Raw genomic sequence first — 26,200 nt, forward strand, 5'->3', positions numbered from 1 at the left:
AGCAAGCCCCGGGGTTTCTTACATTTGAAATAAGCCTTAATGGTGTTCATTATTCTTTAGCCTCCTAGTGTGGGAGAACCACTGTCGCAGATGTAAGAATGGCCAAACTGGAGTTCTGCATATCAGCTGTTATGGATTTGAGCCAAATCATCTTCATTTTGGTCTGTAGAAATTGCTTTAGTTAGTCTCTCTGGAATCCAAATCAGCTACTGTTCTCCCTGTGGAAACACACAAACAGACCCCTGACTCCAGATAATCACTGGGTCAGGGCCTTTCCATTGTCCTGTTAGAATATCCTTCCAAAGTACCTTGGGCTTATGTACATTTTTTGGACACATGTGCTTTCTACAGCACTAAGCCCTGATGAATCCAAATTTAAAAAGTTTAGAGTAAAAAGGGTTATTTTAAGTTTATCTTTGGGGGATATATACCCCTTCCCAATTCCCTCTTTTTGCTTTAATAAGTACATTTTAATAGTTCAATGAGCTCTTTCAACTATGCCTTGTCCCTGTGGATTGTATGGGATTCCTGTTATATGAGTAATGCCAAATGATGAGCAAAATTGCTTAAAAGAGGTAGAAGTATAGCCAGGGCCATTATCTGTTTTTAACTGTTTTGGAAGGCCCACAGTGGCAAAATTTTGTAAGCAATGAACCATAATATCTCTAGTTTTTTCTCCAGCATGAAGGGAGCCCATCAAAAATCCGGAAGAAGTATCAACTGTAACATGCAAATATTTTAACTTTCCAAATTCTGGCAAGTGTATGACGTCCATCTGCCAAATATGGTTAGGTATCAGTCCTCTAGATTTGACTCCAAGATTAACTCTTTCTCCTGATCTAATATGTCTTCTACCATAATCTGAACTGAAAGCTTTGGACTAGGCAAACAAAATTGTATCATCATCCATAATGGCAATGTGCCAACTGGCAAAGTTCCTGGGTTTTTCTTTTCCCTCTTCCTTAAGTCTTCATCATGATGGTCCCATTGTGATATATTCAACAACTCCTCCTTAAAAAGCCATGGGCTACATTTTTGTATTGTATCAACGTATGCCCTAACTGTTCTTGGTTTTACTGGAGCGCCTCCTTCCTTTAGCAATTTACTTAACACTCTTTCTGTTTGTTTTTTGCTAATTTCTGACCCCATATTTCTGCTACAAAGATAACGCAACCCAACAAGATAACACAAAACAAAACCGAAACAGAATGAAACAAAAACGGAACAAAAATGCATTGTATCAATTTTCGTATTTTCTTGAAATGTATATCCATGGTCTATCTCTATCTCTTCCTCAGGGCCGAACAACTTTTCTACCATCCTTTTTATTTCTAGGGGCAGGCAGCTTGAAACAGAAACATTACAAATCAAAACAAGAACACACTGTTTTATGAAATGGTCACCCATTCTCTCACCCTGCCCTCAGGGGAGAGCAGTTTCACTTACCCCCAAGCTTCAGGCGTTCCCCGAGCGGGCCACCAAATGCCGCAGTCTGGCTGGGCACAAATAATCAGGAGGTCAAGCCACTTGTAGATTCAAGCAGGAAAGAACTTTATTTTCAAACTCACGCCACCCACGCGACCCTCCAGGAACTCCAGCGATCTCAACCAGCCCACCAGAACTCTCTAGGAACTCCATGAGAGCTCAAAAATAGCGGGCACTTGAGACAGCAGGAACCGCCCCTTCTGGCAAAATGCCAAGCACCATCTTGACCTGGCCATGGCTCTCAACAATCACCAAAACAAAACATTTGCTCCCAAGACTTCCATATCCGTTCTGTATTTCAAATGATTCATTATTCAACCAGTATAAATCCTGGCAAATATACATACCAGCTTGTCACTTCCTGTACCTCACTATTAATGAGATATATTGATTTTATCTTTTACATATTCCCTACCTAGAAATAGAACACGTATTATAGTGGCTCATGAGGCTGAGGCAGGAGGATTGTGAGTTCAAAGCCAGCCCCAGCAACTTAGCAAAGCTCTAAGCAATTTAACAAGATGAAATAAAATATTTTAAAATGGCCTGGGGGTGTGGTTCCGGTTAAGTGACCCTAGGTGTGATCCCTAGTAGCCAAAAAAAAAAAAAAAAAAAAAGATCTAGCTAATTCCACTATTGTCACATTTTTCTTGTGCTAGTTATTGCACCCAATACTTTGTGTGCTCTTAGGTTTCCCATGGTCTCACTACCTACGCGTTTTGTTGTTCATTTGTTTTATTTTTGTAGTTGGACACAATACCTTTGTTTTATTTATATGTAGTGCTGAGGATCAAATCTAGGGCCTCACAGGTGCTAGGAAGCACTCTACTGCTGAGTCACAACCCCAGCCCCTCCTATGTGTTTTTAACCCAACACATTTCAGTTCAGATCTCATTTCCTCACTTCAGTGATTCACACTTTACTGAGTTTTTGTTTTGTTTTTGTACCAGGGATTGACCCAGGAATGATTAACCACACCAAGCGACATCCCTAGCCATTTTATATTTTTTACTTTGAGACAGGTTCTTGCTAAATTGCTTTGAGTCTCACTAAATTGCTGAGACTGATTTTTGAACTTGCGATCACGGGAGCCCCTGGGATTACAGGCAAGCTCTACCATGCCTGGCATTGTTGATCACATTGTGAAGAATACCAGTTGAGCTCCGTTTAAGAACACACACATCTGTAACTAAGGTGGTTTTTGAATTGTAGATTCATCTTTACTGCAGGCTTCCTAAGAGTAGGGATTTATTTTGCTCACTCTTGCATCCTCAAGTCCTAAAGGAGGTTTGGTAAATATGTGTTGTACGTGTGATTAAACGAGAGAAACCACAGAAGACCTCATTAAAGAAAAAAAAATCTAAAATAGTCTAATAATCTACCTAATTTTACATAAAGAAGGAAACAATCCCAATAAACTAGCTTGTCTAAAGCTGGAGTTCTTTCTTCTCTTGTTGCCGTTTAGCAGGCACACCAAAAAGCGTAATAAGTCTTGCGTCGTGCTCTGATTTCTGAGCCTTAAGTGCCTAACAGGGCCAATCCCTATTGTTTTAACGCATTCTGATCCAGTCAGGCTTTCTCCACGTTTCAGAAAAGATCAATCCCAGTATGCAATGCAAACAATGAGTTAACAGTCGCTTAGGAACCATACGTCCCGGCATGCCACGCTCTCTGGCGAAATCGGAAGTGGGCTTGAGCGGCGCCGCTGCATTCTGGGAACTGTAGTCTCTCGGGGCCGGCCCCGCCCCAGGTGCAGTTTGGGCGGCCGGCGTGTGGAGAACACCCTACTCGCTGTCCCCGGGCGGCCCGAGCCTGGAGAGCGGAGCCGCCCTACAACCTTCGTCCCCTGCCTCGGTGGCCCGCTCCGCCTCTTCTCTAATCTTTCCCACAACCCAAGATGGCGGCGGAGGTGGATTTTGGCGACCTAGAGCTGTTCGAGGCTTTCGATCCCCCGGAGGAGTCGATTCCCAAGCCCGTTCACACCCGTTTCAAGGACGACGACGCCGACCCGGAGGACGAGGACGGGGTTGGTGACGCGGAGCTGCGGGAGAGGCTTCGGCAGTGCGAGGAGACCATCGAGCAGCTCCGCGCCGAGAATATCCTTCCGGTTGGCCGGGCCCTGTCATCGCGGGCGCGGGTCCGTGCCGGGCGCGGACGCGGCGGAGATTCCACAGGGGCCGGGATTCCAAGCCTTTTGCCGCCCCCGCGTGCGGGCTTTGCGCAAGCTGCCCCGAGGCCTCCGCGCAAACCTCGGTGTTGGAAACCCGTCTCCTTAGGAGTCCATCCTTGCAGCCCTGACTGGGTTCCGTTTTTAGGGTGATTTTAGACTGCTTAGCTGTTAGATTGCAGGCAGGTCCTCACGTTTATCCCTCTGTTTGACTTCATGATCCAATTTCATTCAGTGCAGACAAGCTCAAGTTGAGACAGTCTTACTATATAGTATGTTAGGCGATACCGAATACTGAGCGCTTGGATGGCGGCGCAAAAGCAGATGGTCCTAGGATGCAGAGTTGGGGGTCTTGAGGAATCCGGTCTTGCAAAGAGATATAGTTAATTGCTTGTTTAATTAGGATTGAGAATTACTTTTAGAGCTCTTCCACCTTAAGCTAGGTTGCATTTCATTGCTTTGGGGGAAACGTGCCAAATGAGTTTCCGTTTGGCTTTAGTTACCTGATTACATTCTGGATTTGCTAATGTGTTTTCATTATTAGAGTTTGGAAAACTATATATAGATAATTTTGGTTCAGTTTTCCTTTTGAAATTTGCAAGGATCCTTAAGTGTAGAAGGTATGTCAAGCTTTTAAGGTTTTTGAAGTCTGATTTTTTTTTTCATGTACTTTTTATTTTTTTAATGGTGCTGAGGATTGAACCTAGAGCCTTGTGCATGCGAGGCAAGTACTCTTACCAACTGAGCTATATCCATAGTCCCCTAATTTTTTTTCTTATGAAAAATTTCTCACGATACGGACAGTTGGAGGACATTTATAATTACATCCTAGATTCTTCAGTTGTTAACTGTTTAATTACTCTGCGTTTGCTTTCCTCCTATAATGAAGCCTTGACTTAGAATAAGTTTCCTAATTGGCTGTTTAAACTTGTGCCATGGACACCGTTATTTGAATAATGGTTTAGTCTGCTAGACTTTTTAACTTCAGGATTGTGTTTTAGAATATACGTCCGGGCCTGGTGGCACACGCCTGTAATCGTGGCTGAGGCAGGAGGATCGAGACTTCAAAACCAGCGTCAGCAATTTAGTGAGGCCTTAAGCAACTCAGTGAGACCCTGTCTCTAAATAATTAAATACAAAACAGGGCTGGTGATGTGACTCAGTGGTGGAGCACCCCTGAGTTCAGTGCCCAGTACCCCCCCACAAAAAAATATATGTATATTCAAAGGGATGTAAATGTTTTTGGCTTTAAAGCCAAATGCCTTGCCTGCAAACAAACAGGTGCTTAGTAAGTATGTCATCAGCTTTCTGATACCAAAAGTGAGAGTGTTGATAGTTAAGTTGAATTTTGTGATCTACATGATTCTGTTTAATGAGGATTAATATTCCTTAACAAGTAATAACATCAAGAACTTAAAAGAAAGTTGAACATTCTAACTCGACCAAGGTATGACATCTTGAAATTACAACATAGTTGTCCCTTATTATTTATCTGGATATTAATATATAATCAGAATTTCTTTCAAAAGGGGTATACGATTTATTTTATCATTGTCATTTGTTAAACATACTCTAAAGGAATTAGAATACTAGTTCTTTATTAACTTCTGGGTGTAAAATCTAAATTCTCATAAGTGCATAAAACTTTTAAACTGCCTAAGAGAAAGTATTATGAACCACAATCCAGACATTTTTGACTAAATGTTAATAGTTAGTAGTTAGTTAGCAAATTATCAACACAGCTATTCCTATTAAAAAAACATTCTGGGAAGTTTGAATTAAGTATTATAATATTCCTCTAGCCAAAGATTTATTTGTATAATTTAAATATGTTCATAGAAATTATTCAAGACACAACATTTTAGAAGAAGAAAAAGGTTTTTTTGGTTTTGTGTAAAAGCAGCACTCGGGATAGAACCTAGGGATGCTGTACCACTGAGCTACATCCCCAGCCCTTTCTTTTTTTTTTTTTTTTTGAGACTAGGCCTTGCTAAGTTGCTGAGGCTGCCTTTGAACTTATGATCTTCATGCCTCAGCCTCTCAAGTCATTGGGATTACAGGTGTGTACCACCACACCAGCTAGAAATATATTCTTTTTTTTTTTTTTCTTTTTTTGTGGTGCTAGGGATTGAACCCAGGGCCTTGGGCATGTGGGCATGCACTCGACCAACTGAGCTGTATCTCCAGCCCTAGAAATATATTCTTTTAAGGGCTGGGGATGTGGCTCAAGCGGTAGCGCGCTCTCCTGGCATGCGTGAGGCCCGGGTTCGATCCTCAGCACCACATACAAACAAAGATGTTGTGTCCGCCGAAAACTAAAAAATAAATATTAAAAATTCTCTCTCTCTCTCTCTCTCTCCCCCCCTCCCTCTCTCACTCTATCTTTAAAAAAATATATATATATATGTATATATATATTCTTTTAACCTGTTGATTTATCCTTTCCTTCCTCCCGTGATTTTTAAAGAAAATAGCCCTTAAGGAAGGAAGCTTTTTGGTTAAAAATTAAAAGATTATACTGGGGATGATGTCCTGGGTTTGATCCCTAGCACAAAAGAAAAGACAGGAAAGATTAACTGTGGTTCTTATTTTTTGCAGAAACATTTTTTTTTAAATGTTGAGTAAGAGGGCTGGGGATGTGGCTCAAGCGGTAGCGCGCTCGCCTGGCATGCGTGCGGCCCAGGTTCGATCCTCAGCACCACATACAAACAAAGATGTTGTGTCTGCCGATAACTAAAAAAAATAAAAATATTAAAAAAAAATGTTGAGTAAGAGATACCTCTGTGTAAAATCAATCATTGAAGTAGATATAGTTGGTGAAAACCTAGATTTTTCTTGAGAAAACTGAAATTCTTGGTGGTTCTTCATCTTATTTATACTATATTATTAATATTATATATTATCTTTAGTAATTAAGAATTATTAAAACTGTTTTATATATATGTATATATACACATATTACTTTGATATCTTCTAAGAATATATTTTAACTTCTGTTTTAGTGGAATATTGGTGAACAATACTAAGTTAGATGGACCTTTATTACAAATTCTATTTATGAACAATGCTATTTCAAAGTAAGTAATTTTCTCTTCCCTAAATATGCATTAATGTCTTCTATAAGTATGCTGTTTTTGTATTTATATTAAATTTGTTATTTTACTTAAGATCCTCCTAGAGTTAAAATATTTGAAATAAAGATTAAAAGCAAGGCCATGGGAGTTTTATAGACTTGAATTTAATCTGGACTTCTACTTTCTATATCTGTGAACCTAGGCAGGTCATGGAACCTTTCTATGTCCTTAGTTTCTTATATGGGAAAACAATATACTAATATTGTTTCCTCTTAAGTAGCTGAACGAGCACCTGTAAGAGCTTACTTCTAATAAGAATAAGGACCACCAGTATCAGAATAATAATAATAATAGCCATTTCTGTCCCAGAATCAGATAACTGAATTTTCTATCAGGTAACTGATCTTTAAAACCTCCCACGTTATATTTTTCTTTCACAGCAAAACTAGACCTGTGCAAGCCTTCCAGCATGCTGGAGTTTGGGTAACTCAGAGCATTCCTACAGTGCTTGCTAGAGTGTCTTGAAGTGGTTTGAGGCCTTGCCCTGTCCCATCCTCAGAGCTTGGTCGTAGGCATTTCAGACAGTTGTTTTCCCCCTCCCAAGTCACTTAATTCTTTTTTTATGTGCTGGTCATGGTAAAGAAGATAAAGGGAACACATGCCACGCTTCATCTCAGTAGAAGTGGAAGCCAAGACTCTAAGGGTGGGGAAGGAATCTGTATGGTAAATGCAGTAGCCTCAGGAAGGTGCTGGGCAGAGCTGGCCTTTGGCACATTTGGCCTGAGCCTGAGACAGTATGGCTGCCCAGTTAAAGCATAACAAGATATCAGTTCCTTTGACGTCTCCTATATGGAGCATTATAGAATATTTGATGAATATAGTCAGTTACCTGGAGTGATAGAGAAAATAGTATATTTTTCCTGCAATATATTTTGGTTTTTAATTATTTTTTTCTAGTTTCATATTTAAATGGGTGGTTCCTTATATGTGCATGAAGAATTTCTGGGAGGAGGATATGGAAAAACTGAATATATTATCTTTGTGTTGCAGAAATAGGTGATTAGGAAACAACAAGGGAGCTTTTTATTATGTAATCCTTTTATTTCTTTGAATTTTGAGGCATTTATTTTGGGGGTCTATTCAGAAGTTAAGCATATAGAATTTATAAATAAAATCCATTCTATACACAACTGTTCAGTGCTCTCCTATGCCAAGTACTATATTAGGTTATCTGGTTAACTTGGCAACAATGTATATTTTTCCTAGGGAGCAGGTTCCTAAGTGTTACAAAGAGTTGGTGATTTGATAAACCTCTGAAAATAAAACAAGATTAAGACATGACACCTTATAATAAATAATGCAGAAGATTTCAGTCTATTAAATGTTTTTCTCTGGGTTCTGACCATCTTGTCCTCTTACACAGGCAATATCATCAAGAAATAGAGGAATTTGTTTCAAATTTAGTAAAAAGATTTGAGGAACAGCAGAAAAATGATGTGGAAAAGACTTCTTTTAATCTTTTGCCCCAGGTATTTCAAATTTAAGAGTTTTTTAAGATGAGTAGGTTGTTTTTCACTGACAATTATTAGGCCATGGGGATCCTCTTGAATCCAAACCACAGTGACTGTTAAGATTGCCTGTTCACCTTCTCTTGTTCCACCAGCTTCCTTCTCCAGAGTCTGATCAAGGCAGCCACCTGGTTTTCCTCTGGATGTGGCCTCTTTGCTCAGGATCAAATTCAGATTTGACTACATCTAAAGGGTTGTTTTTTTTTCCCCCTTGTTTCCTAACTTGGATACGTGGTCATGAGCAGCAAGTTAATTTCAGCAGCTCTGCATGGTGGCACATACCTTAACTCAGTGACTGGGAGCCTGAAGCAGGAGGATCACAAGTTCAAGGCCCAGCCTCAATATCTTAGTGAGATCCTCAACAACTTAACGAGCCCTGTCTCAAAATAAAAAGGAATGGGGATGTAACTCAGAGGTAAAAGTACCCCTAGGTTTCATCTCCAGTACCAAAAGATAAATAAATAATAGAAATGATTAAATATAATAAAGAACAAGGACTGAGGAGACTGGAGATGTAGCTGAGTGGTAGAGCATTTGGCTAGCATGGTGAAGGCCCAGGGTCGTTTGATACCCAATACTACAAGAAGAAGAACTATTGAAAATGTAGCTGAGTGGTAGAGTGTCCCTGGGTTTGATTCCCAGACTAGGGGGGGAAAAATCAGAATTATGATTTCTAGGCCTTTTTGGGGAGGTGAGTAACTGGGGATTGAACTCAGGGGCACACAGCCACTGAGCCACATTCTCAGCCCTTTTTTTGTATTTTATTTAGAGACAGGGTTTACACTGAGTTGTTTAGCGCCTCACTTTTTGCTAAGACTGGCTTTGAACTTGCGATCCTCCTATCTCAGCCTTCAAGCTGCTGGGATTACAGGCGCACCCGGCCTCTGGGCTTTTTATAAATTAAAATTTAAGATATATAGAATCACTCAAATAAGGATATATAGCTGTTTATCATCAGGGGTTGGAGAATGAATTGTTCTGATTAAATTTTTTTATCCTCTGTTTTTATATATCATATAGAATGTTTATTTGATTAATGGATTGATTGTAGTATTGGGGATTAAACCTAGGACACTCTACCACTCAGATATATCCCCAGCCCTTTTAATTTTGTTATTTTGAGATAGGATCTGGCTAAATTGCACAGGCTGGCCTTGAATTTGTGATCCTCTTGCCTCAGTCTCCCCAGTAACTTGGATTATAGTTTCCTCACTATCCTGGCTCATACAGGTTTCTGTGTTTTTGTTTTTGTGATACTAGGGATTGAACCCAGGCATGTTTTACCACTGAGCTACATCCCCAGCACTTTTTATTTTTAAAAAAATAAAAATAACTTAGGGTCTTACTAAATTACTCAGGCTGGCCTTGAACTTGAGATCCTACTGCCTCATTCTCCCAAATTGTTAGAATTATGGACTTGAACCGCCATGCCCAGTTTCATGTACAGTTGTTTTGTTTATTTAGAACCCAAAGCTGCTTTGTCACTGAGATACATCCCCAGTTCCTTTTTTTTTTTTTTTTTTTTTTTTGTGGCGGTGGTGCTAGGGATTGAACCCAGGGCCTAATGCATGCTAAGCAAGCACTCTACCAACTGAGCTATATCCCCAGCGCCCCCCCCCCCAACCTCCAATTCTTTTATATTGAGACAGGGTCTTTCTAAACTGCTAAGGCTGGCCTTCAACTTGCCATCCTCCTGCCTCAGCTTCCTGAGGCGCTGGGATTACAGGTGTGTGCCACTAAGCCTGGCTTCATATATAGTTTTTATAAAGGTAACATTTACCAATTAAACTATGTTTTTTTTTTTTTTTCCCTTGTGCTGGGGATCAAACCCAGGGCCTTATGCCTCCTAGGCAAGTGCTAATTCAAAGAATACTTAAGAATTATATAATTGCTTAAGTCTGAGGGATATATTATCAGTATTGACAAGTAATGTAAAACTATATACTACGTATGGCTTGATTTATTGTTTTTCAAGATAAAGTCTGCCTTGCCACCTTACAGATACAAAATTTCATAAGTTACATTGATTAACACAAATGTTTCAGAAGAAGCTCTTTTTCTCCCCTTTGCCTTCTGAAATTTCTTTGATAAACCTTCCTCACTTACCTTCTAAACTCTATTACCATGAAGAATTTAAGATTTTATGAAACTTATTGACTTGTATTTGACATTTAAAGTTGTTAAAAAATTGGTTACTGCTTTGTAATATATGTTTCTGCTTGTCCTAGCCATCCAGTGTTGTGTTAGAAGAGGACCATAAAGCTGAAGAATCCTGTGCCATTAAAAACAACAAGGAAGCATTTAGTGTAAGTTTCAGTTTTTTAGTTCTGCAAGATATATGTTTCCTGTCCTGTGTTAACTAGGTGTCATTGAAATAATAAATAGGTAGAATCATGTCTTCATATGATCACAGCATTATTTTGTTACAAACAACAGGGTAGAATTCAACCTCTAAATACTATTATTTGTTTTTTTTAATAACTATTGTGTTATGACCTGTAGGCACAATAGACAGACTTTAGAGGACTTTGTTTTTGTTCTAACCAACCTCCCCATATATTTTCAAGGACTAAGATGTAGGAAACATGATTGTTGAATTTATAGAAAAATGAAACAGAGGGAGCTGAATAGCTAATATAACAAATGGCAGATTTGAAATTCAAAATATTGACAGACTCAACTGTTGGGTGAAGATAGAAGCTTATTAGGGGTGACCTACATAAAGGCCTTTCAATATCTATGTAAAATTCTGTAGTGCTGACACAATATAGTGGTCTGACTTTGCAACTTGTAATGTTTTTAAAAGTTGATATAAATGTAGTTCTGGATTCTATTAAAATAAGGCTAGTTTTTTGTGTTTATGGAATATTATCCTCCTTTGATGTACCACAATATTAAAGATAGGGGTCAGCTATGAGGATGAAGAGCCCAAGCTTTACTGAAAAGATTTATAAGGAATGTCACATTTCTGCAAACAGAATGAAGGTTGTTATCAATCACCCTTTATAGTTCCAAGTGAAAGAATTAGAATCAGTGATTAAATTGAGTAGAGGCGCTTCAGTTCAACTCATCTTTTAGAAAGTCACACTAGGGATGTAGCTCACTGGTCACTACATAAGGCCCTGGGTCCAATCTCTCGTGCTTTAAAAAAAAAAAGTGAATTCGGGCTGGGGATGTGGCTCAAGCCGTAGCGCGCTCGCCTGGCATGCAGAAGCGTGAGTTCAGGCCAACCTGGACAATTTAGGAATACCCTGTCTCAAAATAGAAAATAGTGAAAGGGTCAGGATGTAGCTCAATAGTAGAGCAACCCTGGGTTCAATTCCCAGTAGCAGGAAAGGTTTTAAAAAAAAAAAAAAGAATTCAATAGACAGGCCAGTGCTGGAGCTTAGTGATAGAATATTTCATAGGTATCAGGCCCTGAGTTTAACCCCCAGCACTGAATTATTTATTTATTTATTTAGGTGCTGGGGATTGAATCCAGGGCCTTGTGTGTGTGAAGTAAGCACTGTGCCAACTGAGCTATATCCCCAGGCCAGCCCTGAATTTTTTAGTTTTGGTTAGACACAATACCTTTATTTTTATTTATTTTTATGTGGTGCTGAGGATCAAACCCAAGGCTTAATATTTATTTTTTAGGGACTTAAAAAAGTAGTTGGACTCAATATCTTTATTTATTTATTTTATTTATTTTTTTTATATTTATTTATTTTTTATATTTATTTTTTAGTTGTAGTTGCAAACAATACCTTTATTTCACTTATTATTTTTTTTAATGTGGTGCTGAGGATCGAACCCAGGGTCTAGCACATGCGAGGCGAGCACTCTACTGCTGAGCCACAACCCCAGCCCCTCTTTATTTATTTTTGTGTGGTGCTGAGGATTGAACCCAGGACCTCGCACATGCTAGGCGAGCGCTCTACTGTTGAGCCACAGCCTCAACCCCAAGCACTGTATTTTTAAAAAATTGAATTCCCATGTTACTGGAGACAAAGAGTAGGATGTTATCGGAAAACTCTAAAGAAGGATTTCTGAACTGAAGTAGGTAACTTTTCATTTCCCTTCCAACTTTAAGGTTCTGAGATTTAAAGTAACATCCTAGAAATTGGGAGTTTTGCGTATTTATTAATTTAGTCCTTTAAAAAATAGCAAGAAATGTTTACTGAATGCTGCTTTGTGCTAGGAATCATTCTAGGTTCCCGGGAACACAGCAGTGACAAAAAGGGTAAAGTCCTGGCTCTCACTGATTTAAATTCTAGTGAAAGAAAGGAAGGCTTTCCAGAAAAATAAAACATGGCAAAGAGTGCGAGACTATGGGGTAGGTGGCTTGTATGAGTAGTTGGTGACAGCCTCTCTGAGTCAAGACCTGGATGAGCTGAAGGAGCAGGGCTGAAGCTGCAGTTTGAGTAAGAGTACATCAGACAGTAGAAGGAAGGGGAAGCCCACAGGCAGAAGCCAACACTGTATTGCTTACTATGTCCCAGATGCTTCTACATACTTCCAGTATATAGAAGGTGGAGAAAGGAATCTAGCAAAGACCCAGGCTTGGTCAACAAGGTAGGTGTCCTGGAAACCAAGGAAGGAAAATGTTTCTGAGAGGAAGGAGGTATCAGTTCTGCCAACTCTTGCTAATAGGTTGAGGTGAAGACTGACAACTGTGGGTTGAATTTGACTGCATGGAGGTCCTTACAAAGCTCATTTGTCAAGAGGCATAGTGCAGTGATAGCAACAGAACATTACTGAAAATGTTTCAAGAGAGAGTGGCAGTGTTATTACAAAATATATATATATATATATATATATATATATATATATACACACACACACACATACTAGATAAAAGAAAAAAATATACAACATCAACTTTTGGGGACAGTTGGGGAGAACTATAAGTATTACATATAGATGACACTAGGGAGTTAGTTTTCTGAGGTATGACAAGTATTAGGCTTTGTAGGAAAATGTTCTTACTCTTAGAAGGCTCGTACTGAATGAAGTGTCATGATGTGTGCTGCTGACTTTCAGATGGCTGAGCTAAAATGTGTGTGTGTGTGTAAAGAGAGACATGTACAGAAAAATGTCAAATTATTAACAATTATTGAATTTCAGTGAAGGGTACATGAGTATTCATGGTACTGTTTTTTCAACTTGTCTGAATGAAATTTCTCCAAAATCTTGGAGGGGAAAGAAAAGATTGGGAACAAGAGAAATGAAACCAATAAATAGTAGGGCCTGGGGATCTTGGTGCAAAGAAATGGGGTACTGGAGGGACATATAAGAGTCAAGGTTTTTATTTTTTTATTTGAGAGAGTGTAGTTGATAGTAATGATTTAATACAGAGGAAAAACTCAGATGTAGCTTTTACTTACACATCAAAATCTGGCTCTCTTAACTAGAGAGTTGTTATTTCTAATAATTTTATCCAAAAATAAATTGTTAAAAACAGGTAATCATAGTCTTACATAATTTAATGTCTTTTTTTTTCCTGCTTAAATAGCAATATTTTTTGACTTGTCTTCTGCAGGTTGTAGGAAGTGTCCTGTATTTTACTAATTTTTGCCTTGATAAATTGGGGCAACCGCTACTAAATGAAAACCCTCAGCTTACCGAAGGATGGGAAATACCCAAGTATCCTACATAGTGAATGAAGATCTTTTATGCATCTTGCCACTAAGTTCACCTTTAAAAAAGTTTACCAAATTTTACAGACTATGATAACTATTCCTTAATAAAATTCACTAAAGGTACCAGCAAGTCTTCAGCCACATTGTTTCTCTAGAAGGGCAAGAAATACAAGTAAAGGCAAAAAGGTTTGTGTGGGGAGTTGTTTTGTTTTATTCTTTTTGTTTTTTAATACCAAAAGCATAAACTCTTTTAGCTTGAAAAGTTAATATTTTTTATTGCTGGTTTACTGTAAAGAAAATTCTAGATTCAGCTAGAATTCCGATATGTAGACATAGTAAATGTTAAAATTTGATCGTTTATTTCTTGGAATTCATTGGTTCGCACATAATGTGCCTGGGAGGGTGGAAAGAAGTAATTGTTGCTGTCAATGTGATCGCAGTCTTAGAACCACCTGCCTTCTTTCCATGGTGCCTAAAGGAAACACGATGATCGGTTTGACTCAATTCTTTTGTTATTAGCTACTGAAAAAAAATCGGAAGAGGTAGTAAATGAGTCAGGAACAGAAAGGTTCTTGGTTAAAAGACTGCACAGTGCTGTTTGTTTAAATCACTGAGTACAGGAGATCCAGTGTACTCGTTATTGCAGATTATAGTGATCTGTCATCCACTTGCTTTTTTGTCTCTGATAACACTTTACTGTCATCTAGAATTTTAATGATTTGCTTTTATGTTTTTATTTATGAAATTTTTGTTTTCTTGACCAAATAGGCCAAAGCCTCACTGTTTCAATTGTGGTTCTGAAGAACATCAAATGAAAGATTGCCCAATGGTAAATTTCTCTCATATAAAAAAATGTTGTTGAACCAGAGCTTGCTGATGTATTTTACACATTTATGGCATAGTGTGGTGTGAAGTGCTCTTTAACTTGAAATCTTTTCAAATCTGTATTTATAGTTTAAGACATTACATTTTTTAAACAATAATTTATTACAGTACTCTATTTGATATGAATAAATGAGATGTCATGACAGTTAATTTCTAGACAGTTTATTCTATAAACTTGATTTTGTGTTCTGATAACACTGAGGTAATAAGAAATTAAAGTGACTACTTCTTACTTACTTTTCAAAAATATTCATCCTCTTTTAGGCTTGATTTAAACATTGAAACTAAAACAATTTGCTTGCTTTACCTTAAAAAAACCTGATTATTTAATTTCTGAAATGTTTCTAAATTGCTTGATACCATTCTTTTCAAACATTATGATTTAGCCCCGAAATGCTGCTCGAATAAACGAAAAGAGAAAAGAGTATATGGATGCTTGTGGTGAGGCAAACAGTCAGAATTTTCAGCAACGATACCATGCAGAAGAAGTAGAAGAAAGATTTGGGAGATTCAAGCCAGGAGTTATTAGGTACTAATGTCATTTTATCTTAGATATCATTTTTTACTTCCTTAGTATTTAAAACATTCTCTGCCTCTTCAGGAAAATTTTCAGGATGGAAGTGCCCTGGCAAGGTCTACAGAATAATACATCAATTCATTCAAAAACAGTTATATAATGTTAACTATGTGCTTATTAGGCACCATGCTCCATGCTGTGTAATATAAGAATGTTTTAAAATATGAGAACCTTGTTTGTGTGCAAGCAAGAATTCAATATTTTTTCCTTTTTATTTTTACTTAGTGAGGAACTTCAAGATGCACTAGGTGTGACAGACAAGAGTCTTCCTCCTTTTATCTATCGGATGCGCCAGCTAGGGTACCCACCAGGGTGGCTCAAAGAAGCTGAATTGGAAAATTCAGGGCTTGCACTCTATGATGGAAAAGGTATAGTATGTTGAACCAGGATTGAACCCAGGCCTTGCACATGCTAAACAAGTGCTCTACCACTGAGCTACATCCCCAGCACTTTTTATTTTATATTTTATTGAACCCAGGAGCACTTAACCACTGAGCCATATCCTCAGTGCAGTTTTATATTTTATTTAGAGACAGGGTCTCTGTAAATTGCTTTAGGTCCTCACCAAATTGCTGAAGCTGGCCTTGAACTAGCAATCCTTCTGCCTCAGCCTCCTGAACCACTGGGATTACAGGCGTGTGCTACCATGTTTTTATTTTGAGACAGGATCTCATTAAGTGGTCCAGGCTGGCCTCCAACTTGTAATCCTTCTTCTTTAACTTCCCAAATAACTGGGATTATAGGTGTGTACCACCATGCCTGGTGCATTATATTTTTTAGATAATTCAGTACACATTAAATAGACCAGCCATTACTATCCCATTTTCTTGTGATTCTTTAATTAAAAAAAAAAACAGCCAGGTTCTGTGGCACATGCCTGAAATTTCAGCTACCCAGTATGCTGAGGCAGCAGGCCAGTCTAGGCAACTTTGCAAAACTTTGTCACAAAAATAAATTTATAAGGGCTGGAGGACTGGGCCTGTAGCTCATTGGTAGAGCACCCACCTCGCACATGTGAGGCACTAGGTTCAATCCTCAGCACCACATAAAAATAAATAAAGATATTGTGTCCAACTACAACTAAAAAAAAATTTTTTTTTAAATGGGGTGGGGGGCTGGAGATATATAGCTCAATGGTAAAGCACCCCTGAGCTCAATCCCCATTACTGGGGTAGGTGGAGTATTAAAAGGGCTGGAGAATGAAAATGAGATAAAATGAAAATAACAAAAAGTGAAGGGAAGCTTCTGTTTTTATAAATTATTTGGTAGCCTTGGGTATTTGGATAGTATAGGAAAGTAAAATTAATGCTTGATTTATTTAGTAGTTTTCAAAATTAAATAAAATGGCTTACAAATATTCTTCCAAGATGACTCTTATCTGTAAAGTGGTTTTAGTAATATATACCTATTAGGATTCTTGTAAAGATTAACTGAGTTGCCAGGCACAGTGGGGCACAACTGTAATCACAGTGACTTAGAAGGCTGAGTCAAGAGGATCACAGGTTCCAGGCCTCCCAGCTTGGGGAGACTCAGTTTCAACATAAAGAATAAAAAAGACTAGGGATGTTGCTCAGTAGTAAAGTGCTCCTGGATTCAATCCCCAATGCCCCCCCCCAAAAAAATAAATCAGTGAGTTAATTTTTATTTTAATATTTATTTTTTCGTTGTTGGACACAATGCCTTTATTTTATTTATTTATTTGTTTATTTATTTAGTTTTAGTTGTTGATGGATTTTTATTTATTGATATGTGGTGCTGAGAATCAAACCCAGTGCCTCACACATGCTAGGCAAGTGCCCTACCATTGAGCCACGACCCCAACCCTATTAATTTATTTTTATGTGGTGCTGAGGATCGAACCCAGGGCCTCACACATGCTAGGTAAGCGCTCTACCATTGAGCCACGACCCCAACCCTATTAATTTATTTTTATGTGGTGCTGAGGATTGAACCCAGGGCCTCACACATGCTAGGTAAGTGCTCTACCATTGAGCCACAACTCCAGCCCTATGAGTTAATATTTTTAAACCATTTAAAGCGCTATCTGGGGGCTGGGGATGTGGCTCAAGCGGTAGCGCACTCGTCTGGCATGCGTGCGGCCCGGGTTGGATCCTCAGCACCACATACAAACAAAGATATTGTGTCTGCCGAAAACTAAAAAATAAATATTAAAAAAAAAAAAAAAAAAAGCACTATCTGGAAATGAAATATCATCTGGCACATAATAGACACTATGTAAATCTTTATCAAATGAGAAACATTGGAATAGAGCATTAGTCAAATCATAAGGTCAATGCAAAATGGAATTTTAAGCAACTTGCAGAAAAAATTTTTGTAAGGTTTTTACGTAGGGCTGGGGATATAGCTCAGTTGATAGAGTGCTTGCCTTGCATGCACAAGACCCTGGGTTCGATCCCCAGCACCAAAAAAAAAAAATTTTATGTATTTCTTTTTATCAAAGTAATATATCCACACTGCTTAAAAATTCTATTTTAGTGGTTCAGAAAAATTCTAATTAAAGTTAATTCCCAGACTAATTCTTTGGCAGTGAAACACTTTCTAGGTATAGTTCTGGTATAGGGAGGGACATATTAGCACCTTGCAATGTTAACACTTTTCCTGGTCTATAATAGATGATGCTGATGGAGAATCAGAAGTTGGAGAAGTACAACAGAATAAAAGTGTTACTTATGATCTGTCAAAATTGGTAAACTATCCAGGTTTTAACATATCTACTCCCAGAGGAATTCCAGATGTAAGTATATTGTTTTTATTTTGGAATGTGACATAATTATGTAACAGATTGTTCACAGTATTAAATATTAGCTGGCCTGGTGGCACTCACCTATAATCCCAGCTGACTGAGCATCCGTGTCCAGCCTGGACAACATAGCAAGGCCCTTTCTCACAAAAAAAAAAAAAAAAAAGAGGCTGGGTGTGGTAGCACATGGCTGTGATCCTGGGAGCTCAGGAGGCTGAGACAGGAAGATCACAAGTTCAAGGCTAGCCTCAGCAACTTAGCAAGACCCTGAGCTAAGTTGCTTAGGCCCTATCTCAAAAATTAAAAATAGAAAGGGCTGGGAATATAGCTCAGTGGTAAAGCATCACGGGGTTCAATCCCTGGTACCAAAAAGAGAGAGAATATTATTTAAAATATAGCTTTTTTTTTAGTTTTCAGTGGACACAACATCTTTATTTTATTTTTATGTGGTGCTGAGGATCGAACCCAGCGCCCCTCGCATGCCAGGCGAGCGCATTACCGCTTGAGCCACATCCCCAGCCCTAAAATATAACGTATTATAAAAAGAAACTTTAGGGCTGGGGTTGTGGCTCAGCCGTAGAGCACTCGCTCGCCTAGCACATGAGAGGCCCTGGGTTCGATCCTCAGCACCACATAAAAATAAATAAATAAATATATTGTGTCCAACCAAAAAATAAATATCAAAAAAAAAACTTTATGTACTGTAGCAGTTATATTACATTAAAAAAAGTAAATTTGTAACTTATATGTTTAAATTATTTATTGTGTTTGTTTTTATATGGTGCTGAGGATCGAACACAGTACCTCACACATTAGACAAGTGCTCAACCACTGAACCACAACCCAGCCCCTTTGGGAAATAAATTTCTATCTGTAGTAAACCTAAATGTCTTATAACTCTTTTGCTTAAGACAAGGTTTCTCTAAGTTGCTCAGTCTGGCCTTAAATTACAGTCCTCCTACTTCAGCCTTCTGAGTAGCTGGAATTGTAGGCATGCATCACCATACCCAACCTGCTTGTCATTTTTTGTTATTGCTACTTTTTTCTTCCTTTTCTCTCTCTCTCATTTCATCTCTCTAGCTTGCACTCTGTTTTTTTGGTGTTACTGGGAATTGAACAAAGGGCCTCACACATGCTAGACACATGCTCTCTACAACTCAACTAGATCCCCAACCCCTTATTTTTTTTTTTTTTAATTTTGAGATGTTCTCGGTAGTCACCCAGGCTAGCCTTGAACTTGCAGTCCTCTTGCCTCAGCTTCTGGACTTGTTGGGATCACAGGTGTATACCACCACACCTTTTGTCTCTCCCTCTTTTTTTTTTCCCCCACATGGCAAAATTTCTCAATTCTGTATATGAATGTTTTTCCATACTTTTGTTCAACTTTCTTCTTAGGTTCCAAGATTCAACAATTAACTATTGCGTTGTTGTTTTAAATATAACTGTATTCCTAGTGTTCTTGGGAACTAGGCAGTTCGGAAGAAGCCAAAGATCTGAAATTAGAGTCTATGAATAGATACAAATGATGAACTTACACAGGACCGGTTTAAATTGTATGATGCAAACCATCTTTGCTCCTGGAAGTGGGTCCAAGGACCAGTCTGTCAGAATTCCTGGTCCTCAGTAGCAATGCACATCCATGAGTCTACCTTTAGACTTAACTGACTAAGACCGCCCAGTTTAAGTTTCACAAGAGCACAAAGGGATTCTGATGAAGAAAAGCTGGGGTGGTGGCTCAGTGGTGGAGTGCTTGCCTGACATGTGTGAGGCACTGGGTTCAGTCCTCAGCAGCACATTAAAATAAAGGCTTATGTCCATCTACAACTAAACATATTTTTAAAAAGAACAACAACAACTGCTGATTGTGTTATTGGAGATGAGAGAGAGAATGAACAGAGCTAAAGAACACTACTGTACTCTATTTGGAAAGGGAAAGAACAGAAGATTGAAAACTTGGTGTGTGTAGGAAGGCACAGTGAGTGGAGGGCGAGAAACGAGGGCTGGGAGGCTCAGAACAGGTTCTGTAGATGCTGCCTGCAGTAGATAGAACCTTTCAGGCCACTTGGTCTTTCAGTCTTGTCTTGGTCATTTTACAGGCAGATTTTATTCTTCCTTTTACTTGACACTTTTTTTCCCTTAATTTCCAGTGAAGGAAAAGATACAAAAAGCAGAAATGTAATTTGAAATTTTCACTTTCTTCCTTGAAGCAAAATTTCAAAAAATGGCATTTTCCAAATACATACTTTTTTTTTCTTCTGTTTTCATCATTAGGAATGGAGGATGTTTGGTTCCATACCAATGCAGGCATGTCAGCAGAAGGATGTGTTTGCCAGTTACCTTACTTCTAACTTCCAAGCGGTAAATAGATTTTAAAGGTGTGGTCTATAAACATTATGGCATATAGCTGTGAGATTTTGTAACTCATTAGTATCTTATTGCATTATCGTGTTTGTATCTAAATCCCTGTCATCTGAGGAATCAAAAGAAAAACAGTGGGATTCACCAGTTACCTAGACTTGGCTCCATACTGGTTTTCTACATGTCAGTTAAGTGCAGGTTTGTGTTTAGTACTCCATTCGTCCCATCTCACTTGTGTCCATGTGGTTACTCCTTTAGCCAAGCATGAGGTCTGGCAGTAAGCGGTCTTCCTCTCAGTCCAGCCCTGGTAGTCCAAAGAAGCAGAGAAAGGAAAGTAGTTCTGCAGATTCTCCTGCTGACATGGAGCTCGATTCAGGTAGGTCTCATCTCTGGTTTTGATTTCAGTAAGTAGGCATGATGAGTCCATGCTCCTGAGTCCATATAAAGGGTGATATTCCTTTATTAGAGATCAGAGCATCACCACTATCACTGAAGCTGAATTAGAAGCCACACTTAATGTGAGAACCAAGTGGGCCAGCTATCTGAATCCCTGAGTTTGACACTTAACACACCTAAAGGGCAACAGCTAGACCACCCCTCTGATCAGGGCTGCGCTCTGGGATAACCAGTGGACAGCATGTGTGCTTCTGGCAGCTCTGGCCTTTTCCTCTTGCACATGCTAGGCAAGTGCTCTACCGCTGAACCAGAACCCCATCCCATACCATGAAATTTTGACAATTTTGTAATTTCCCAAGCCTTTAAAGCAGTTGACCCAGACAAAAGTATATCCTCAGAACCCAGCATTTCTCAATGTTATCAAAGACCAGGATCCAGTGTTTCCTCAATGAGGGTAGAAATGGTTTCAGTCTCAGACCTGATTACAGACTGTAATTAATAGTAGCACAGAGGAAACACTGAGGAGCCATACTGAATGAAGTTGTAGGTCCTAACAAGAGTGATTTTGAGCTGCATCTCAAGGGGTGAATTTGCCAGGGAGATGATTAGGGGCAGGGCAGCATTTGGAGAGAAACGCACATGCAGAAGCACAGGTACCTGCACAGTGGCTGACAGTGCAACTCTGTGTTTAAGCTGGGCAGTAGGAGATGCAGGGTAGAGTCAGGCAACTCCGGGTCACAGAGGCCTTACTAGCACAGGAAAGGATCAGACTTCATCCCATAGGGATGGGAAGGCACTAAAGGGTTTCTCGTTGAAATGGGAAAGTCCATAGGTCCAGATGATGTTTTAGAAAGATCAGCTAGAGTTCAGAGGACAGATACAAGGAGGATGAATCCACAACAATGCCACTGTTCCTGGCCAGTGATAATGGGCCTGAAATAAGGTAGTGGTTATGGCAGCGAATAGGACCTCAAAGGCCCAGGTCCTGCGGGTAGAAGAGAAAAAAAGAGAGGATTCCAATGAAGAACAGCTTCCATCTGTGATACTCCAAGCAGATAACATTGGTGGTGCCATTAGTAAGAATTGTAAATAGGATAAAAGTCCAGATTTAGGAAAAGGCACTTGGTTATTAGACAGGTGGTAGCTGAGGGACACACAGGTGATACACATACCCACAGGTGAGCAAGGAGTCCAGATTAGAGGTTCATGGGAAATGCCTCAGGTGTCTTCCTGCCTTCATCCTCACTCCACCCCCAGCCTGGCTACACTGTGTAGCCCACCTGCACTTCAGTCAGATTTCCTACTGTGCTGTGCCAGGAACCAGTCTTCAGCCACAGCACCTTCTCTGGGAACTACTCTGTATCTCTTCTGTCTGAAACCATGTACATGGCATGGAGTGGCTCTCCTGGGGGTTTGGTTCAAGAAATCCTGACAGCTCTCGCTGTAGACAGTCTTCTCCAGTGCATTGAGGACATTAGGTCATGGTCATGATGTTCAGTTTTCCTCCTCAAGCCAGTTATTTTTGACTATTGGACCTCTAGATACCTCCAAGTTCAAATAATAAATTTTTGCAAAATCAAATGCTGTTACACCTTGTAAAATATCTCTCAACATTCTCATTTCAGATGTGGAGGTGCCACATGGTTCTCAGAGCAGTGAAGCATTTCAGTTTCAACCGCCATTGCCTCCTGGCACTCCTCCTCCACTGCCACGGGGAACTCCTCCACCCCTCTTTACTCCTCCACTCCCCAAGGGGACCCCGCCACTGACTCCCAGTGACTCACCCCAAACCCGGAGCACAGCTGTGGATGAGGACGCACTGACTCTGGAAGAACTTGAAGAACAACAGAGGCGGATATGGGCAGCTCTTGAGCAGGCTGAGAGCATCAATAGTGACTCTGATATTCCTGTGGACACACCTTTAACTGGAAACTCCGTTGCCTCTTCACCTTGCCCAAATGATCTTGACCTTCCTATCCCAGAAGGGAAAACAGCCGAAAAGCCAACACTGGAGGAGTCTGAGCAACCAGACACTTGTGCAAAGACAGCTGAAGTTGAACCTCCCTCAAGCCCAGCCTCTGAGACCACCCTGCTTTGTCAGAATGAAGAGGAGGAATCTGTAGAGGTGAGCTCCAGAGACGCTCTGCTTGACAGTGGTGATGTCGTAACAAACTGTAACATCAGGAATGGAGGCAGCCAGAAGCACCTTCAAGTGGACACCAGTTCTTCAACAGCCTCTAAAGTTCATAGCCCTATACCTGACATGAGCAAGTTTGCAACTGGAATAACGCCGTTTGAATTTGAGAATATGGCAGAATCTACTGGAATGTACCTCAGGATTAGAAACTTGTTAAAGAACTCTCCCCGAAACCAGCAGAAAAACAAAAAAACTTCCGAATAACTGTTTGTTGTGGCACCAAGAGCCATTTAATTATCTGTAACTGTGTTCTGTTGATGCGTACCAAGTGATGGGTAAAAATTGTTCTCCTATTCGTCCCTCCCTGTTTAAAAATCTATCCAAGGTTGAATTGTGGTCTCAAGTCAAGACTATCTTAAAGAATGGAAAGACTGGGCTCACTAATTTGCTGTATTTTATTCTCACCCACAAAACCTGCAGGGGGAGTGTACATAGGAGCTGGTTCAGAGATAATTTGTTAAGGTTTATACTATTTTTGGATTGTGAGTGTCTGTCAAGAGTGATGTTTTTTATCTGTCTTTTGTACATTGTTTTCCCTTTCTACATTTTGCTAATTATCCTGTATATAAGTTTAATATATCACTTTTAAAAAAAAAATTCTAACCATTTTAAATTCATATTTCAACTCTGACAACCAAATGAGAAAAATCAGGGATGAGCAGCTTTATCCCATTTGGGGTATTTTTGTAAGATTTACATGTATCAATTTTAACGACAATTTTGTTTTTTTGTACCTTCATTCTTCATATAAGCTTACTATACAGTTATGTTCCCTTTTGTGTACAGAGGTTTAATAAATTAGTTTTCATATACATAACCTAAGACTTTGAATATAAAAAAGTGATTCACAGTTAAATTATTAACCTTTTAAATCTGGAAGAAAATTATGTGGTTGCAAAAATTAGTGACAGCAAAGGAAATAAGAAATTGCAAGCTTGGGTGCTTTCAGAGAATGTCCACCTTAAATATAGAAAAGAGCAGAATCTCTTAAAGTAGCTATTTTACAAAAATGAAAAGAGGGCAGCTAACCTTTGTACAAAAATAATATTCTGGATTTGAACCCTAATATTAAGAATTAAACAGTAGATATAAATTAATTGCTTTTGCACATCAGATATAGAAGATAGAGCTGAAAGTATGATTTTTTTCTTTATGTGAAATGCTGTTACATGTTTATAGTTGGTCAAGTCCAGGAACTTATGTGGTCTTGAATTATTAGTCTCAGGTAGTGTTATCCTGCTCCCAGGCCAACAGAGGGAGCAATATAGAACCATTCTGGATTTTTCATTTTTGGGAACTTGAATTATTTACTGCTCTATAACAATAAAGAGAAGGAAAATTATATAAAAGGACAAATTAATTTTAAGGCCCTCATAGAACTTGCTAAAATAAAATGTTAAATACTTCTGACTTTTTTCTCTGAGTTTAAATACATAATAAAGTAACCCTTTAACAGTAGTCGATATAGAGCAGCCTCAACATTTCTGTCAGGCAAATACTACCATAGGGAGGCACAGAGAGGTTAAAGGGACTTGTGAGTTTTAAGATGTGGTTCTTAAAAGACCAACCTTCAACTAAAGATTTGACTGCACCCTAAATCATAGAAGTAGTTGTTTAAATGTCCCTTTAAATATCGCATTGGTAGAGTCCTCTGTGAATCCAGACATAGCTTAGCAATTATTATGCCAGGTGTTGTGTTAAGGTATTTTTGTGCATTGTCCCATGTTTACTATTAACTTCATTTTGTTTAGAGGGAAGCACTTAAGACACAGCTGGTAAGCAACCCCCATACCCAGACTCGACCACTGTACTGCCTCCCTGTCAAAAGCGCTATAAAAACATTGCTTTCTCAAAAAGTGTCTCCTATTTTATTTCTTCAGTTACTTGTTGAGGGCACACAGTGTGCTTTTCGGCAATAAAAGAAGTAACAGAAACTACCTTTCAGAAGATTACACACTTAGTGGGAGAAACACGTGGTTCCCTCAGTTCTTGGACAGCAAAAGTATTTATGAGAAGGGGCCAAGGTGTGGGGGCTGTTTGGGGATAATGGGAGAATCACCGAGAGAGGCCTGCTTGCTTTCAAGTTCCCAAGACCACTGATTCAAGCATTCATTTGGATTTGAAGACTTGCAGGAAGATAACCCTTTAGCCCCAGACAAAATGCACATTGGGATGTACAGGAAATGGTGTGAGTAAGAGAAGCAGCACACTCAAGAAATGTATCATGGTAGAGGGGCTGGGGTTGTGGCTCAGTGATAGAGCACATGTCCAGCACATGTGAGGCACAGGGTTTAATCTTTAGGCCCACATTAAAAAATAAATAAATAAATAAAAGTTACTTAAAAAAAATATATTGAGACTAATGTAGGATTTTAAAAAAAGTATCATAGTAGGAAAAAAGACTTTGAAAGTTCACTTACTTGACACTAAGAATTTTGGATTGCTTTTCTGTAAGATTTGAATTTTGTTAGGCAAAAAAATTATCAGCTAAAGGTCCTGTCCAAGTGATTTTTTTTTTAAGATGAATATAGTGGGGCTGGGGATATATCTCAGTTGGTAGGGTGCTTGCCTTGCATACACAAGGCCCTGGATTCAATCCCCAACACCACAAAAAAAAAAAAAAAAGAAGAAGAATACTATGGAGCTGGGTACTGTGATGCACACCTGTAATCCCAGCAGCTGTGGAGGCTGAGGCAGGAGGATCACAAGTTCAAAGTCAGCCTCAGCAATGGCAAGGCACTAAGAAACTCAGTGAGACCCTGTCTCTAAATAAAATATAAAATAGGGCTGGGAGTGTGGATCAATGGTCGAATGCCCCATAGTTCAATCCCCAGTACCAAAAAAAAGAATACTAGGGCAGAATTCAGAACAAAGCTAGACGGGAAGCACAGTATGGGACACAGTTACTTGGAAGAGGTGCCCCATTTTGTAAATGCATTTGTTTGCTGTGTTTGAGTATTGTGAAGAGGAGAGTGTTGGGTGGAGGAGGAGTCCCTGTTTGGGCTTGTCCCTCCTGACAGGTCTCCAGGTGTGGAGAGGTGAAGTAACAACCAAACACTTGTTCTTCAAGACAGACTTGGAGCAGGGGTGGGATGGGTTTCTAATCTTTGC

General features: G+C 39.2%; 1 protein-coding gene and 1 non-coding gene across 3 annotated transcripts; both read left to right on the forward strand.

The window, feature by feature from the left end:
- Window positions 1-3,204: 3,204 nt before the first annotated feature.
- On the forward strand, window positions 3,205-24,945 carry Zcchc8 (zinc finger CCHC-type containing 8). Of its 2 annotated transcripts, XM_046446087.2 has the most exons (14): window positions 3,205-3,581; window positions 5,057-5,099; window positions 6,655-6,729; window positions 8,150-8,255; window positions 10,523-10,600; window positions 13,816-13,919; window positions 14,036-14,101; window positions 14,684-14,744; window positions 15,187-15,329; window positions 15,603-15,745; window positions 18,011-18,132; window positions 20,410-20,496; window positions 20,755-20,872; window positions 22,518-24,945. In XM_046446087.2, the coding sequence occupies exons 1-14, from the start codon at window positions 3,383-3,385 to the stop codon at window positions 23,291-23,293; spliced, it is 2,121 nt and encodes a 706-aa protein (XP_046302043.1). In that variant the 5' UTR covers window positions 3,205-3,382; the 3' UTR covers window positions 23,294-24,945. The 2 variants fall into 2 exon arrangements, with proteins under 2 accessions (XP_046302043.1, XP_046302044.1); XM_046446088.2 differs by lacking the exons at window positions 3,205-3,581; window positions 5,057-5,099; window positions 6,655-6,729; ... (1 more) ...; window positions 13,816-13,919; window positions 14,036-14,101.
- Window positions 7,180-7,313, forward strand: LOC124093698 (small nucleolar RNA SNORA9). Its single transcript, XR_006852035.1, has one exon. It is a non-coding gene; the product is annotated as a small nucleolar RNA SNORA9 (small nucleolar RNA).
- Window positions 24,946-26,200: the final 1,255 nt, after the last annotated feature.

This window comes from Marmota monax, unplaced genomic scaffold, assembly GCF_021218885.2.
Source record: "Marmota monax isolate L192 unplaced genomic scaffold, Marmota_monax_Labrador192_F-V1.1 WCK01_AAM20220418_F8-fsc00092, whole genome shotgun sequence".
Classification (NCBI taxonomy): Eukaryota; Metazoa; Chordata; class Mammalia; order Rodentia; family Sciuridae; genus Marmota; species Marmota monax.

Bases quoted from the DNA above. Each gene is read 5' to 3' on its own strand.
- Zcchc8 (XM_046446087.2), top strand. From the start codon at position 3,383: ATGGCGGCGGAGGTGGATTTTGGCGACCTAGAGCTGTTCGAGGCTTTC. The intron at 8,256-10,522 runs GTATTTCAAATT...TGCTTGTCCTAG, and splicing joins CTTTTAATCTTTTGCCCCAG to CCATCCAGTGTTGTGTTAGA. The intron at 18,133-20,409 runs GTAAGTATATTG...TTTCATCATTAG, and splicing joins CTCCCAGAGGAATTCCAGAT to GAATGGAGGATGTTTGGTTC.